Here is a 17,397-nt window from a genome sequence, read left to right on the forward strand (position 1 = left end):
TAATTATAGAATGCCGTACCGTTTTTAGACAGGTGTGAGACTTTATTAAGCACTTTGTTTGTGAAATCTGAATGTTGGTGTAGTTGTAGGGGGCTAAATAAGTCGGTCTACCCAAACCCATGCAAACACGGGAACATGACGATCGGGGCTTGGTCTCTACGACCATGCGTGAGCTACTATGGGCTTACGATGGGCTAAAATCACTTTGGGAAACCCGGCCAATTTCTTTTCATTTTAATGGAAGAAAGAGGCGTAACTACCGTGACACAGCCGACGCATGCGCATTAGGGCCCATGACGTTCAGGGGCACACGCAGGTCGGAGGAGAAAAAGTAAATAAAACTCAATAACAATGCATACAGACGGAGCCGCTGTTCTGTCCATTGTGACAGTCAGTGTCTGCTGCTTCTATTTCCTGTGGTAGGCTGCTACCATTTCAAAATAAAACATGTGTTGAATGCAGACATCCCAAGTCTCCCGGATGTTGCGGGAGTCTTCCGGAAATCTGCGTCTCCTCCCGGACGCCCCCGAGTGGCACTGAACCTCCTGGAAATCCCGGCCGCTCCCACAAATGCCTGCTGGATCCGACTGGATCCGGTCTAGAACCGGATCTGCGACCCGCGATGCAACTAAATGTGTTCTCATTCGTCGTCGAACTGTCAATCTGGCAAATTAATGATGGCATTCGCTGTGGGAGATGTGGGCGTCTAAAAGTGACCAACCACTGGTCTCAGATGCAGAGACTGGCTTCTCATTAAGCGAGAAGGATATTATTCAGCTCATAGCAGTAAACAGACACCTCTCTCCTCTGCGTCATCAGCGCCCACACCCTAGGTAGGGGTTGGCGAAAGGGCCTTTTCCGTGTGGAGTTTGCATGTTCTCCCCGTGTCTCCTAGGGTAGATACCCTCACAAAAAAACAAGCAGTAATCCTGGTCTCTATACTGCCTCCCCCTGGCCAGCCGGGGCGCCTGATGGAGGGGAAAGGAACTGGTTGGAATAACGTGTTCCTTCCACGCGCTACGTCCAACCAGGGAAACTCCCCCCTGTATCAGGTGATAAGAAGCGGCTTGGACTCCTCATGCATAGAAGGAAGCATGAGGTCAGTCCGTTGCTCTCCCCAGGTTGGCAGAGGGAGAGCAGAGCCCAGGATTACATTAGATAATTGGCACTGGGTGAAAAATGGGTTGCAAAATCATGAGATAAAAAAGAAACATGATCTATTTTCCTATTATCAGCTCTAACGTCATAGAGTGTAAAACCATGCTATATGTTCCTGCATTATAATAATAATAGTAGTGTGGTTGCTATAGGCAACCAGACTATTGTTCTTTAGTCCCAAAGCTTCCTTTGATTAATAATCTTTATCCCACAATTTTGTAACCTATTTTTCACCCAGTGCCAACTGCCTAAAGCTGGCTTTACATTAGCAGATCATCGGGCGCGATTAAATGGGGTAGCATTAAACACTACAGGATAATTGTTTAAGATTCTCTGATCAGATAAACACGCTCACACTAGCCGGTTTGAAAAGTCGGGGACTCCGCACACAACAGGATTCTATCCAGATTGAGTCGGGCCTGAACACAGCAATAATAAATAATAATGAATACAAAATGTCACGGGGCTGTTCTGAGAGCTTCGCCTTGCAACACACACACACACACGCATGTCACACGCACACACAAACACATTGATGTTATCCACTCAACGCACCATCGCCTCGCCTCGAGCAACAAAAAAAAAACACTTCAATATGGAATTGTAGATCTGCTATTTTTGGAGGACCCCCTGTAGTAACTCCGAGGACCCCCTAGGGGTCCCCGACCCCCTGTTGAAGACCCATGCTTTAAATGCTGTACTCCACTACACTACATCTCAGAGGTAAATATTGTGCTTTTTACTAACTTACAGTTAGTCATTCTATTTGTAGATATTGATTATTAATACAAAACAATACACATCAGCTCTATATAGTATACTGTTTACAGACTTACAACGTGCCACGATGCAACTCCTTCTGAGCCTTTAGATCGGCTCCTCTGCGTCATCAGTGCTTGACGAAAGGACCGTTATGTGTGGGGTTTGCATGTTCTCCCCGTGTCTCCTAGGGTTGATACCCTCACAAAAACGTGCTAGTAAGTGAGGCGTACAGTACTAGAGTACTTGTACTCAGTGCTAGTAAGTGATAGTACAGTACGTACTAGAGTACTTGTACTAGAGTACTTGTACTCAGTGCTAGTAAGTGATAGTACAGTACGTACTAGAGTACTTGTACTAGAGTACTTGTACTCAGTGCTAGGTGATGCGTACAGTAGGCTATGAGTCAAGCATGTCAACATGCACAGCGCTCTAATCGCTGCCGGCCACATCGCCACGGTTACCACACCTACGCACACACAGGCATGCACACATGCACGCACACACACTCACGCACGCACACACACACACACATGCACACAGGCACACGCACGCATGCAACACAAACACACACACGCAACACAAACACAATTATAGGTGGAAGCAGAAATCACAGCTATTACAAGTTCACGTGCGCTCGAGAGCGCCCACACACACGCACACGCACACGCACACGCACACACACACACACACACACACACACACACACACACACACACACACACTCAGCTGTATTGAGGTACCATTACTACTGTCTTGTGTTGTACTTTTACATAACATGTGTTGGTCAACACAGCAGTGGTAGCTTTGTGGTCATTAGACAGAACATCTGCAGCTTTGTGTTGTTATTATTATTATTGTGGGCTCGCCTATAAGGCGAGCACACTTTAGATATTGTCATTATTTATTTATCTATCAGGCAGTCATATAGTAGACGGGAACTTCGGTTCCTTTCTACTCCTACATACTTAGTGAGAAAATGAAAATAAAAACATCAATGTGTTCAGTTTACTGTGGCGAAGTGTGCTATTACTTTTTACAGCAATCGGCCAAATGGTGGCGCTGTAGGAAGCCTTCGAAAGTGCGATCTTTGAACAGGTATAGCTCATGCTGTGTTATACATACAGCCATGAAACCTGTATACACTTATGCGTCTCCTCATGCCGAACAACTTTTACCCTCTAACTTTTGACCTCTGACCTTTAGGTCTCCCACAATTCGGAATTATATGAAAAACAGTAAAAATCTATCTCCTCCTGGGTTTTTTTTGTTACGCGCACAAAACTTTTTTCACATGAACTTTGGACCAATACGGTCAGATTTATCTCGGTGGATTTCTTTTAAAGTGAAATATCATTTTTTAATAATTTTATCAATATTGCGGTTTTATGCAAATTATTCTTCGGCCTCTAAATCATACATGCAAAGTTACACGTTCATGGCATTTGGCAAAGATGTGGAGGGTTAGTCAAAGTATCACTGAAACCAATTTTATTCCAATCGGCCAAAGGGGGGCGCTATACGAAGCGTCTGAAAATTCAAACTTCAAACGGGCATAAGTCATGACTCGTTTCGTTCGAAGACATGCAACTTGTTACACGCGTGCTTTGACTCAAGCGGAAGACATCTGTGTCGTTGTTAAGTAAGCTCCGCCCTTTGATTTTCCGCCATTTTGAGCAGTTTGTAAAACGCGTAAACCCGCTTTTATTCTGGAATTTTCGCGTCACGTGCACAAAACTTTTTTTACGTGAACTTTGGACCGATATCTAAAGATCTGTCAGATCGGATTTCTTTAACATTGAAACATGCTTTTTTAAATAATTCAAACAATATTGCATTTTTATGCAAATTATTCTTCTGCCTCTAAAACATACATGCAAAGTCACATTTTCATGACAAAATAGTGTAGAGGGTTAGTTCAAATATCACTGAAACCAATCTTACCCCAAATGGCCAAAGGGGGGCGCTATATAATTTTGAGCAGTTTGTAAAACGCTTAAACCCGTTTTTATTCTAGGATTTTTTTTTGCAATTTGCATGAAACATTCTACACGCAATCTAAGGACCTTTATCTAACATGCCTATGAAGTGCACACAAAAAAATTATAAAATAATAATAATAAATATAGCTGCAAGCAGCGATAAAGTGTCCAAAGCCAAAAACACCTCAAATCATGAACACAGCCTGGGATATGCGTGAAATCTTGCAAGCACATTCCCAATAGGTCAAGGAACAGATACCAACCTTCTCACATTGGCCTGTTATAGCGCCACCAGCGGGTCAACTTTTGCACAACACATTTTTGGAACAAAATGGACCAATCTTTGACGTCAGTAACGTCAAAGAGAGCACTGCCTGCGATCTTGACATTTTGTGCTTTTATAGCCATTGTTTTCCGGCTTGAAGCGAGCCCACTATTGTTTCGAAGGAACAATATTTTTCTAGTTATTATTATGATTGTTTCATTACCTGAAAGGGACTCTGGTTGTTGTAGTTCTATTATTATAATGTTGTAGTTCTATTATTATAATGTTGTAGTTCTATTACCTGAAAGGGACTCTGGCTGTTGTAGTTCTATTATTATAACTAGCCTACAGCCCCCTGCGGGGGCCTGGCCCCTTTGTGTGTGTGCCTGTTAGTCCCACTTGGTGTGAAGCAGACAGACTGTGATGTTGCTCTCTCTGGAAGTGCCCCCGGACTGGGAGTGTGCTGCTTGGTGACGCCCATTTGTGATGTAATTCGCATCACAGGACAAAGCCGCCTACAGGCCAAAATTTGGGAAAATATTTTAAACATTTGGGGATTATGAGAAGTAGAGACACATCTGAAGGTGATAAAGTTGATGTTGGGCAAGGTACATGCGTTATTGATTTTTGTATTATGTTTTTTAGACAATTGAACAACTGCTGAACGTGGAGTTACAGATGGAAACACACACACACACACGGGGCGATTCTAATTAAGGTTGTGGGATGTTGTAGTTCTATTAATATAATGTTCTAGTTCTATTACCTGAAAGGGACTCTGGCTGTTGTAGTTCTTCACCTCCTTGTCGGCTCCTCGAACCAGCAGCACTCTGACACAGTTATCCTGGAACAGATGAGAAATATGAGAACATATGAAACATATGAGAACATATGAATAATATGAAACATATGAATAATATGAATAATATGAATAATATGAAACATATGAAACATATGAAACATATGAATAATATGAATAATATGAATAATATGAAACATATGAGAACATATGAAACATATGAATAATATGAATAATATGAATAATATGAATAATATGAATAATATGAAACATATGAAACATATGAAACATATGAATAATATGAAACATATGAAACATATGAAACATATGAGAAATATGAAAAATATGAGAAATATGAAAAATATGAAAAATATGAAAAATATGAGAAATATGATAACCATGCAGCAACACTCTGATAGTTATCCTGAAACATGAATAATATGAAACATATGAAAAATATGAGAACATATGAAAAATATGAGAAATATGAGAAATATGAGAAATATGAAAAATATGAGAACATATGAAAAATATGAAAAATATGAAAAAAATGTGAGAACATAAGAGAAATATGAGAAATATGAGAAATATGAAAAATATGAGAAATATGAAAAATATGAAAAAATATGAGAACCAGCAGCACTCTAATAGTTATCCTGAAACATATGAGAAATATGAAACATGAGAAATATGAAACATGAGAATCATGAAAAATATGAGAAATATGAAAAATATGAGAAACATTAACACATCGGGTGCCCAAGATTATTCAAGATTTAATCTGCAGTTGCCATGGAAACCTGCCATTTTACCTAGTTTTGGAGCCTCAGCGTGAAAGTAATCTGAGTAAATGTAAGTATGCGCTGAATTTATTCGCTATAGTATTTTCTTTCACTAAGGACAGAAAAATAACAATCGCGGGCCTCAGTGCTTTTGTAACGGCCGGTTAGAGAAGGCCGCGTTTTAAACATGAAGGTGATTTAAAAGTTAGATTAGGATATAAATTCACATAATCTCAAAACAGAGGCTGTAGTGAGGAGCTACGACTTCCTGGTCACGTGATCTCCCGTTGCATTTTGGGAATCGTAGTGTTTCTCTTCACAGCTCACTGTGCCTCGTACAGTAAGCTACAGCTTACTGTATTTCCGTACAACGCGTCAAACGCGCCGTGGGTTACCGGGAGAGTGCGCATCCAATGTGTTTTCATAACACATGAGAAACATTAAAAAAATGAGAAAAAACACCCTGACACAGTTATCCAACATGAAAAACATAAAAACACAGGCATTGACACTAAGGCTTGCCCACCTGCCCCCGGCAGGTAAATAAAACTATCGAGCAGGTGGAGTTCACTTTCAGGTTGCCCGACCGGGCAAGTGCTCATTTGAGAGGTGGACGCAACCGTCTATAAACACAACACCAGATATCTGTCTTCTGGTCTGTGGAATGTAACAAGTGTGAAACCATAGACGTATTCAATCATAGCTATGTAGGTATTTCGATTTGGAGGTATTGAGGTATGAAATCTTTTATCGCAGAGCCCCAGAAAGTAAAGAAATAAGTGTTAAATTGAGCAGTAATTCAATTCTTACCTATCATCATTTTAAAATGGACGATTTACTTTTCGGGCAAATAGGCATGACCTTCGGGCAAGTAGAACATGACCTGTACTTGCCCGACGGGCAAGTGCCTCTGAGACCTTAGTGTCAACCCCTGAAAACACATTGAAAAACATGAGGAAAACTCTAAAAATAAATTCACAGAGACATAAAAATTAAGTCACTCTGTTTACTTAGAAAGAAATATTCACAGAAAAAACCTTCTTCATCGGCTGGGATTGTTTCTCGTTCTTTCTTTCTTTCTTTTTTTTAATGATTTATAAAAGCATGCGTCGTCGTCGGCATAGAGCGTAGAAAACCCCGCTAAACGGATCATGGTCCTTACCTTGCTCGTACATCGCGTCTCCAAGAAGAGGAAATAAACCAGATAACAACACGGGACTTCTTCTGCTTGTTGTGCAACCTACTGTATGCTCTGCCTGCTTTTAACCCCCCGAGACCTGGCAACCGCTTCAAACACTACCTTTATGATTTAACTACTACAAAAAATAGCAGATCTACAAGCTTGTAGATCTGCTATTTTTGAAAATTTGTGATTTCTTTTTTCTTATTTTTTTTACTTTGCAAAGCTTTGAATATGTATTTTTTAAAAGCGAAAATTTTGTAACTCATTTAATAGCTTCTGGGGGGGGGGGGGGGGTCTTGGGGGTCCTCGACATTTTAGACGATTAGAACCCCCTCGTGACAGAAACATGCGTTTTTAAAAAAATCTAGGATTTAGAAGACTTTTATAGAATCGGGTCAAACATATTCAAAGACTTGCACACGTTTTCATGGCCGCACCGCGAGGCGTTGTAGATCGGCTTTTTTCACTAGTTTAGTTCATTTTTGAAATGATAAATACAAAACGAACGCTTTTGGACTTACAAGGTTTCCACCCGACACAGACGAAATGTTTGCTTTTAAAAATATATATTCAAAGACAAAAATCAATAGTAGATCTACGATAGTAGCTCTACAAGCTTGTATATCTGCTATTTTTGAATAGCCAATGTATACATATAAAAAAAAATGTGTTAAGGTGGTTGAGTTTAACAGATGCGATCCCGGTTTTGATGGGTTAAATATAGATTGTGGCTATGCCACTCACACACTCTCAGAGAGAGAGAGAGAGAGAGAGAGAGAGAGAGAGAGAGAGAGAGAGAGAGAGAGAGAGAGAGAGAGAGAGAATAAAGGCAGAGTGGTGCTCTAGGCTGCAGAATGCTGTACAAATCGCCCACTAAGTGTTCTCCCTCCACGCACCACGCATCGCGCAGAGCCGCGCTGCACTGCTGCAGCTGCTGTGAACATGCAATGCTTTTTTTAGGAGACGCACAATGAAATATTGAAAATAGAGAACGCTCTCTCTCTCTCTCTCTCTGTCTCTCTCTCTCTCAAACACACAAGCAGTTGAGCGCACGTACTGTATGCATGCAAACGCGCACACGAACACACACACTGTACGCACGCACGCACGCGCACACACACACACACACACACACACACACACACACACACACACACACACACACACACACACACACACACACACACACACACAGAAAGCCAACTGGTATGTTCTGTATACTCTAAGTGTGTGTACGCGAACAGTGTCTTTTTGAGCGGTGGTAAACCGCTCCATAGAGTGGGTGTGTGTGTGTGTCTGTAGCCACTTTGGCAGCTATTTTTGCCATAGCAATGTGTGTGTGCGTGTGCGTGTGCGTGTGTGTGTGTGTGTGTGTGTGTGTGTGTGTGTGTGTGTGTGTGTGTGTGTGTCTGTAGCCTGTACATCCTAGACTTATATCCTAGTCTGAAGGACGTCTGAAGACGTTAAGCAAGCACGACCACTGCTCAATTCACATTTGGTGTGATTTTTATTGTAATTATTATTATTATTATTACCCGTAAGACTCCCTAATCGACCATCAGGTCGCAGCATGATTTGAGAGCAAAATGTGTAGCAGCAGTGTCCAAAAATGCGTTTTGCAAGAGTCGAACTCATGGTGGCGCTAGAAGAGGGTCATGTGAGAATTGATGGGTTGTGGTTTGGCAGGCAAGGAGTGTGTTTGCAAAATTTGGCATGGACCGGGGCAACGGTTTGCGGAGATATGAGCAGGGCAAAAGTGTGACGTGTGACAGACTGACAGACTGACAGACTGGCAGACTGACGGACAGCTGGTCGAGGTTTTGATAATAACTGCGACCTGACGGTCGCAATTATTATTACGTCTTCAGCAAAATGATTTTGGCTTACATAAATCACTGGCTGTCATACGTGGGGACTGGGGGACCCCCAGGGGTCCTTGGAGGGAGATAGTGGTGGTGGTGGTGGGGGGGGGGGGGGGGGGGGGGGGGGTAGTTCTAAGGGGTCCCCCCAAAAAATAAGGAACGGTTTGAACACATTAGATTTGTTCAGCTCTTCTAAAATAGCTGATCTACAAGCTCACGCAAGCTGTTGCGTTTTGTGATGCGTTGTGCAATTGTTGAAGGGCAACTTCGTTTTCTTATAACATATTTTAGATTATAATTAGAGAAAGACAGAGTGTTAAGATGTTTTCATTTACTGTTCTGTACCGTTTTAGCGCTTTTTGATTTCAGTGGACATGCGTGTTACAAGTGGCTTCATCAGTAAATATGTATGTTCTCAACCTGTGCGTAGGGACCCCCAGAGGGGTCGCCAAATGATTTTTGGGGGGGGTCCCCAGATGATTGGCTTAATGTGAAACATTGTTTTCTCACTCAAAAGTAAACAAACCAACATAAAATGTAAGTATATAGAGGGTATCTGCACATTTCTAAAGTGACAATTTAAGGACTTTTTAATACCTCTAGAGGCAGAAATTGTGAAAATAGCAGATCTACATGCTCTCAACGCCTCGCGTTGCGAGGCGTTGTGAGCATGTAGATCTGCTATTTTCACAATAGAACCGTGTTATACGAAATGTAATTCCTCAACTCTTAGTGCTCGTCAGGGTGGGGGGAGGTCCCCAGTTCAAATATGATTATTTTGCCAAAATAATCATATTTGAACTGGGTGTAACAATATAGTAACTGTATCGAAATATCGTTTTCAACTTAAAAAAACCGAAGTATATCGAAATGAAAACAGCTAAAATCGAATCGTATCGTTTTATTTTGTATCGTATCGAATCGGCAGTACAAATAATCGATTGTATCGATACTACCTTCTTGTGCATTGTATTTAGCATTGTTAAGAAGAAAAAATGTAAAGGAGGGGTTTAATTACTTTTCCTTTCCATATACACTGGTCTTTCGATAAATGTGTGTAATCTCTGGGTTCATGTCAAGGTGCAGGTTTGTCAATATACAATGTCCATGTATTTGGCAGATAATCACTGTGTTTACTTATTTATATCCATAATAATACATGTTTCCCTTAAAAACCTGCACTATCCACACCTTTCACACAGATTTAATTTCTTTGCTAAATAGTTACTATATCGATTTTAAATCATTGAATGGAGTCGTATCGTGTCGCCATGAATGAACCAATATCGTTCAAGTATCGTATCGTCAACCATGTATCGTGATATGTATCGAATTGCTATTAAAATGTATCGTTACACCCCTATATTTTGGGGGTCACGGCCTGAAAAGGTTGAGAACCACTGCGCTGTACAGTGTGGAAGATATGTGTGTGGTTATTGTGTGGTTATTGTGTGGATATTGTGTGGTGTGCTGTACAGTGAGGAAGATATGTGTGTGGTTATTGTGTGGTTATTGTGTGGTTATTGTGTGGTGTGCTGTACAGTGAGGAAGATATGTGTGTGGTTATTGTGTGGTTATTGTGTGGTTATTGTGTGGTTATTGTGTGGTGTGCTGTACAGTGAGGAAGATATGTGTGTGGTTATTGTGTGGTTATTGTGTGGTTATTGTGTGGTTATTGTGTGGTGCATTGTACAGTGAGGAAGATATGTGTGTGGTTATTGTGTGGTTATTGTGTGGTTATTGTGTGGTTATTGTGTGGTGTGCTGTACAGTGAGGAAGATATGTGTGTGGTTATTGTGTGGTTATTGTGTGGTTATTGTGTGGTGCGCTGTACAGTGTGGAAGATATGTGTGTGGTTATTGTGTGGTTATTGTGCGGTTATTGTGTAGTTATTGTGTGGTTATTGTGCGGTGCGTTGTACAGTGTGGAAGATATGCGTGTGGTTATTGTGTGGTTATTGTGTGGTTATTGTACAGTGAGGAAGATATGTGTGTGGTTATTGTGCGGTTATTGTGTAGTTATTGTGTGGTTATTGTGCGGTGCGCTGTACAGTGTGGACGATATGTGTGTGGTTATTGTGCGGTTATTGTGTAGTTATTGTGTGGTTATTGTGCGGTGCTGTACAGTGAGGAAGATATGTGTGTGGTTATTGTGTGGTTATTGTGTGGTTATTGTGTGGTTATTGTGTGGTTATTGTGCGGTGCGTTGTACAGTGTGGAAGATATGTGTGTGGTTATTGTGTGGTTATTGTGCGGTTATTGTGTAGTTATTGTGTGGTTATTGTGCGGTGCGTTGTACAGTGTGGAAGATATGTGTGTGGTTATTGTGCGGTGCACTGTACAGTGAGGAAGATATGTGTGTGGTTATTGTGTGGTTATTGTGTGGTTATTGTGTGGTTATTGTGTGGTGCGCTGTACAGTGTGGAAGATATGTGTGTGGTTATTGTGTGGTTATTGTGCGGTTATTGTGTAGTTATTGTGTGGTTATTGTGCGGTGCGTTGTACAGTGTGGAAGATATGTGTGTGGTTATTGTGTGGTTATTGTGTGGTTATTGTACAGTGAGGAAGATATGTGTGTGGTTATTGTACAGTGAGGAAGATATGTGTGTGGTTATTGTGTGGTTATTGTGTGGTTATTGTACAGTGTGGAAGATATGTGTGTGGTTATTGTGTGGTTATTGTGTGGTTATTGTACAGTGTGGAAGATATGTGTGTGGTTATTGTACAGTGAGGAAGATATGTGTGTGGTTATTGTGCGGTTATTGTGTAGTTATTGTGTGGTTATTGTGCGGTGCGCTGTACAGTGTGGAAGATATGTGTGTGGTTATTGTACAGTGAGGAAGATATGTGTGTGGTTATTGTGTGGTTATTGTGTGGTTATTGTGCGGTGCGCTGTACAGTGTGGACGATATGTGTGTGGTTATTGTGCGGTTATTGTGCGGTTATTGTGTAGTTATTGTGTGGTTATTGTGCAGTGTGCTGTACAGTGAGGAAGATATGTGCGTGGTTATTGTGTGGTTATTGTGTGGTTATTGTGTGGTTATTGTGTGGTTATTGTGTGGTTATTGTGTGGTGCGCTGTACAGTGTGGAAGATATGTGTGTGGTTATTGTGTGGTTATTGTGCGGTTATTGTGTAGTTATTGTGTGGTTATTGTGCGGTGCGTTGTACAGTGTGGAAGATATGTGTGTGGTTATTGTGTGGTTATTGTGTGGTTATTGTACAGTGAGGAAGATATGTGTGTGGTTATTGTACAGTGAGGAAGATATGTGTGTGGTTATTGTGTGGTTATTGTGTGGTTATTGTACAGTGTGGAAGATATGTGTGTGGTTATTGTGTGGTTATTGTGTGGTTATTGTACAGTGTGGAAGATATGTGTGTGGTTATTGTACAGTGAGGAAGATATGTGTGTGGTTATTGTGTAGTTATTGTGTGGTTATTGTGCGGTGCGCTGTACAGTGTGGAAGATATGTGTGTGGTTATTGTACAGTGAGGAAGATATGTGTGTGGTTATTGTGTGGTTATTGTGCGGTGCGCTGTACAGTGTGGACGATATGTGTGTGGTTATTGTGCGGTTATTGTGCGGTTATTGTGTAGTTATTGTGTGGTTATTGTGCGGTGTGCTGTACAGTGAGGAAGATATGTGCGTGGTTATTGTGTGGTTATTGTGTGGTTATTGTGTGGTTATTGTGTGGTTATTGTGCGGTGCGTTGTACAGTGTGGAAGATATGTGTGTGATTATTGCTATACAGTGAGGAAGATATGTGTGTGGTTATTGTGTGGTTATTGTGTGGTGTGCTGTACAGTGTGGAAGATGTGTGTGTGGTTATTGTGTGGTTATTGTGTGGTGCACTGTACAGTGTGGAAGATATGTGTGTGGTTATTGTGTGGTACACTGTACAGTGAGGAAGATATGTGTGTGGTTATTGTGTGGTTATTGTACAGTGTGAAGATATGTGTGTGGTTATTGCGACCGAAGGTCTCGGTTTACTATGAGAAACATCACAGCTTGTCCGCGTCTGTGCAGACGTGTAGACATTTTTAAGGTCTATGGGTTTGCCGCTCTGACATCCCGCCCTGGCTTCACTGTGATGTCACACTAACAGAATCCCTTTTTCAGAACCTTCAGTTTCGGGCATACCGATCACAGCGATGCACCAACCAAGAAGAGACGACAAACGCAAAGGGAGAAGTAGCCGATCAGAGCGCTTTGCTTGGCCCAGTGGATGAGAAATTTAGATTTAAAAAACTCACTTGTTGATTCACTCGTACAACAAAATGTGTTTTACTTAAAGGGGCACTCCACCACTTTTCAACCCATGTTCATATAATTGGTCCTCACTCAAAAATAGCTTTTTTCTTTTTTTTTTTTCTCAGAGGAGGGCTGTGGGCAGGTCAGAAACCCATAGTCTTGTGACATCATCGATTGTCAATCCAGCTTATAGAAACTGCAGGCTTTCTATTCCTGAAAAGTTGCAATTTTAAAGTGGAAGCCATTGTTCTCGCGATAATAAAAATCTAAATATTTTTTTCAAAAATATTGATTAATTTTTTTTTTGGGAAAATGATGATGTCACAAGACTATGGATTCTGAACTTCCCACAGCTCTCCTAGGAGACTTGGACTGAGTAGGAAAAAATTGTGATATTTTATCATGAACATTAGTGAGGACCTATTATATGAAGACAGGTTGAAAAGTGGTGAACTACTCCTTTAAAAAAAAATGCTTCTCAGGTCAAATATTTATATGCGATTAAACATTTCGATTATTGAATTACAATGCCTCTGATTAATTCGATATTTTTTTTAATCGAGTCCCAGCCCTAATTATTATATTATATAAATATTATTATTGTTATATTATATAAACAGAGCGCGGCGCGCTAGTGGAGTACAATTGTTCTATTCTAGCGTGGAAGCTATGCATAGAAAGCAAGGCGCTTTATTTAACCCATTTAGGGTTAGGGTTACTGACTGCTTTAACAATTGAAAAATAGCAGATATACAAGCTCACAGCGCGGTACCGAGTGCCGTGCTGCGAGCTTGTAGATCTGCTATTTTTGAAAAAGTCATGAAAATGTGTGCAAATCTTATGTATTTTTAAAGCGAACATTTGTAACTCAAATTTTGCTTCTGGGTGGTCCCTGGAACTAAATATTTTGAGATGGGGGTCCGTGGCCAAATAAATATCATTTTGGGGGTCCTTCACATGAAAAGGTTTGAGAACCACTGACATAGTAGTCTCTCAAGAACAGACTAACTGAGCTCCAGTTGAGTGAAAAGGACCTTTTCTTTGACGATGGCTGGCCAGATTGCTGACATAGAAACATAGGTTTTTTTTCCAAAAAACCTTAGAAGGATTCAAAAGATACTTATAGAATCGGGTCAAAATTCAAATTGTCATGATTTTTCAAAAATAGCAGATCTACAAGCTCACAGTGTGGCACTCGGTGCCGCACTGTGAGCTTGTATATCTGCCGTTATTCAATAGTTAAAGCATCCAATAATTTTAGGCCTAAATGGGTTAATGAGAATGTCAGAGTTCATATGCTACAGACTGTGATCTGACCAACGCACTCACGCACGCACGCATGCACACTCTGACCCACCCACACACTCACCCACGGACGCACTCACACACGCACTCACACACGCACACATTACAACTCAGTTATGATTGACAGGTCACTACCATGTTGATTGGGATAGAGCATCACAGCGGAAGTGATTTCCTGGTGCTACTTAAAAATCGCCCATTCATTTTCCACATAGACTTTTACAAAAATATTTATACCAATTATGTTAAGCCTGTAACCAAGCCATCCAGGATGGCAGTGAATCATGACCACACAACCTTTGATCCTACGAAAAGAACATTTTGAAAATCGCTAAGCAAAGGGTAGTTATTAAATGTAATATATCAAATAATGTAATATTAAAATGTGTTTTCACATAGGATATTTTTTTAGATTTTTTTCTTTCCCCTCCATCAGGCGCCCCGGCTGGCCAGGGGGAGGCAGTATAGAGACCAGGATTACTGCATGTTTTTGTGAGGGTATCAACCCTAGGAGACACGGGGAGAACATGCAAACTCCACACAGAAAGGCCCTATCGCCGACCCCACCTAGGGTGTGGGCACTGATGACGCAGAGGGAGGAACAAGCCCCCAGCGCCCACAGCGTCCCCCGGCGGGAATCTAACCCAGGACCTTCTAGCTGTGAGGCGAAGCGCTACCCACTGTCCCCTTGGCTCTCCAGTTGTTAGACAGAAACAGAAAGCAGTGCAGCAGCAGCTACAAACATGCAGGATGTGTCAAACCTCCCCAGGCTGAATAAACGTTGTTGAACATAATTATTATCTGAGCTGTTCCTTCCATTACACATCAATGAAGACGGTCTGTTAACCAGCCTTACAACCACAGACACTTTCACACTGCAGCACAGAGAGTTCACATGTCATGATTAGTCATAAGTAGGTTTATCAAGCTTGTTATGGAGCATAGCGGTCAATGACGTCATGTTTAAACAATCAAGACAAGAGGCCATCAAGACATTATTACAGTACTATTCATAATGTAAAGCCTTTTAACACTTATTGCACACTAATGAATGATTGTTTTAATGATATTTAATGATAATATTTAATGATAATGATTTGTCACTGGTGGTCAGCCACTAAACTCACAACAACTGGCCAATAAAAAAAGATACAAGCTTCCACAAAATATTATAAAACGCTCAACAGTGGGCTGATAAAAGCCTAGCTGGTTCAATAAGCAGGATCAATAAGGTGCTCGTTATCAATATAAATTAACGAGCTCTATCCCTAGTCATAATGCATGTGAAAACGTACAACATGACCAAATGCACGCACGCGCGCACACACACACACACACACACACACACACACACACACACACACACACACACACACACACACACACACACACACACACACACACACACACACACACACACACACACACACACACACACACACACACACACACACACACACACACACACACACACACACACCTCTACAAATACAGCTGTTCTGAGAAAACATCTGCCTATTTTGCGTGCTCTTCACTGACACACAACCAAGTAAGAACCTGGCATATCTCTAATCATAACACATGAACATAACCTCTAAGTCAGGGGTCCTCACCAGGGTGTCACGGACCCCCAGGGGGTCCTCAGAGTTAAGGCAGGGACACCAGGGTGTCATGGACCCCCAGGGGGTCCTCAGAGTTAAGGCAGGGACACCAGGGTGTCATGGACCCCCAGGGGGTCCTCAGAGTTAAGGGGGGCCGCCAAATCATTGTGTGATTTAAATTTGTTGTATTTATTTTTATTTACATGAACCACTTGAACCCGGGGCTGTTAAGTATGACATCATTTTGTAGGCAGAGGAGAATTTCTGCCCCCAGTTTCCGTGAATCTTTTTACTATTTTTACTATTTACACATTTTTCTTCTCTTTGTTGTTGAAAGGAAAGTGTTAGAATTATACTTTAGTCGTTATTTTTTAGTCGTTGTTTTTTTAAATAGCGAGGGACAGAAAATGCTCTGGGGGCAGATTCTCCTCTGCCTACAAAATGATGTCACGGCTTAAAAGCCCCTTAGTCACGGTGCCAACGCTGGCAGAGGGGAGGGTGGTCACTGGCACACTGGCAGACGTGAGAGAGAGAGGGTTTATATTTTAAAATCAAATATTGTTTTAAATGTGGTCAATTACATTAAGTCAGCCAATTTGCAGCAAACTGCACCCTGCACCCTCCCTGAGGGAGTGGAGTAGGTTGCTCAGGATTAGGGTTGGGTATCGTCAGCGATACTTTTAATGGTATCGATTCAATGGCGTCGATACTATCGTATCGGTTCACGTAAAAACTAACGATACCTTGTTTCGATACTTTTGAATGCACGCCTGGCCGGTCGCATCTGTAACAATTGGGCTACTGAGAGTTTAATGACTGCTTTATAGTAGGCTACACTCGTTACTGTGAAAATAGCCGAGAATAGCCTATAATGTGTATTATTATGATAATGATCCAACGTCTATAAAATAGCCCATAGAAAAAGGCAAATAATAATTATAATAATAATAATAAATAAAAAGTATCGAAAATGGTATCGAAAAAGGTATCGTATCGATTCCCAGGTATCGAAAAAGGTATCGTATCCATTCCCAAGTATCGAAAAAGGTATCGTATCGATTCCCAGGTATCGAAAAAGGTACCGTATCGATTAAAAGGTGAACGATACCCATCCCTACTCAGGATAAGTCTCAAGGGGAACACACACCGAACGTGGAAGCACCGCGTCAAAACATACGGCCCCGTTATTCTCAATGAACTAACCCACACCGGCGGCGTCAGACGCGCGCAGCCGCGGGTCTGTCGCCTCGTCTGCCGCATCGTCTGCCGCCTCGTCTGCCGCCTCGCCTGCCGCGCCGATGCGCAGCTGTTCTATTTTCCCAGCGTTGCCGCGCGGTGAACATGTTCTCCCATGGTTCTCCCCACCGGGGGAAATGGATGTGCTGTGTGGCAGCGCGCCGCGTCCAGTTGGGGTTACCGCGCGGCACTTCACGTGCGTCGATACCGCGACG

The 17,397-nt window shown here is 41.7% G+C and overlaps 1 protein-coding gene across 1 annotated transcript in view; it reads right to left on the bottom strand.

Moving 5' to 3' along the window:
- The window catches only part of shank2a (SH3 and multiple ankyrin repeat domains 2a), a gene marked incomplete at its 5' end in the record, with an annotated part of 314,465 nt that overhangs the window by 214,438 nt on the left and 82,630 nt on the right, over nt 1-17,397 (bottom strand). Inside the window, 1 exon segment of the mRNA XM_080730420.1 lies at nt 4,931-5,008. Coding sequence (XP_080586546.1) covers nt 4,931-5,008 — 78 coding nt within the window.

Source organism: Nannobrachium achirus (genome assembly GCF_963921795.1).
Source record: "Nannobrachium achirus genome assembly, chromosome: 7".
Classification (NCBI taxonomy): Eukaryota; Metazoa; Chordata; class Actinopteri; order Myctophiformes; family Myctophidae; genus Nannobrachium; species Nannobrachium achirus.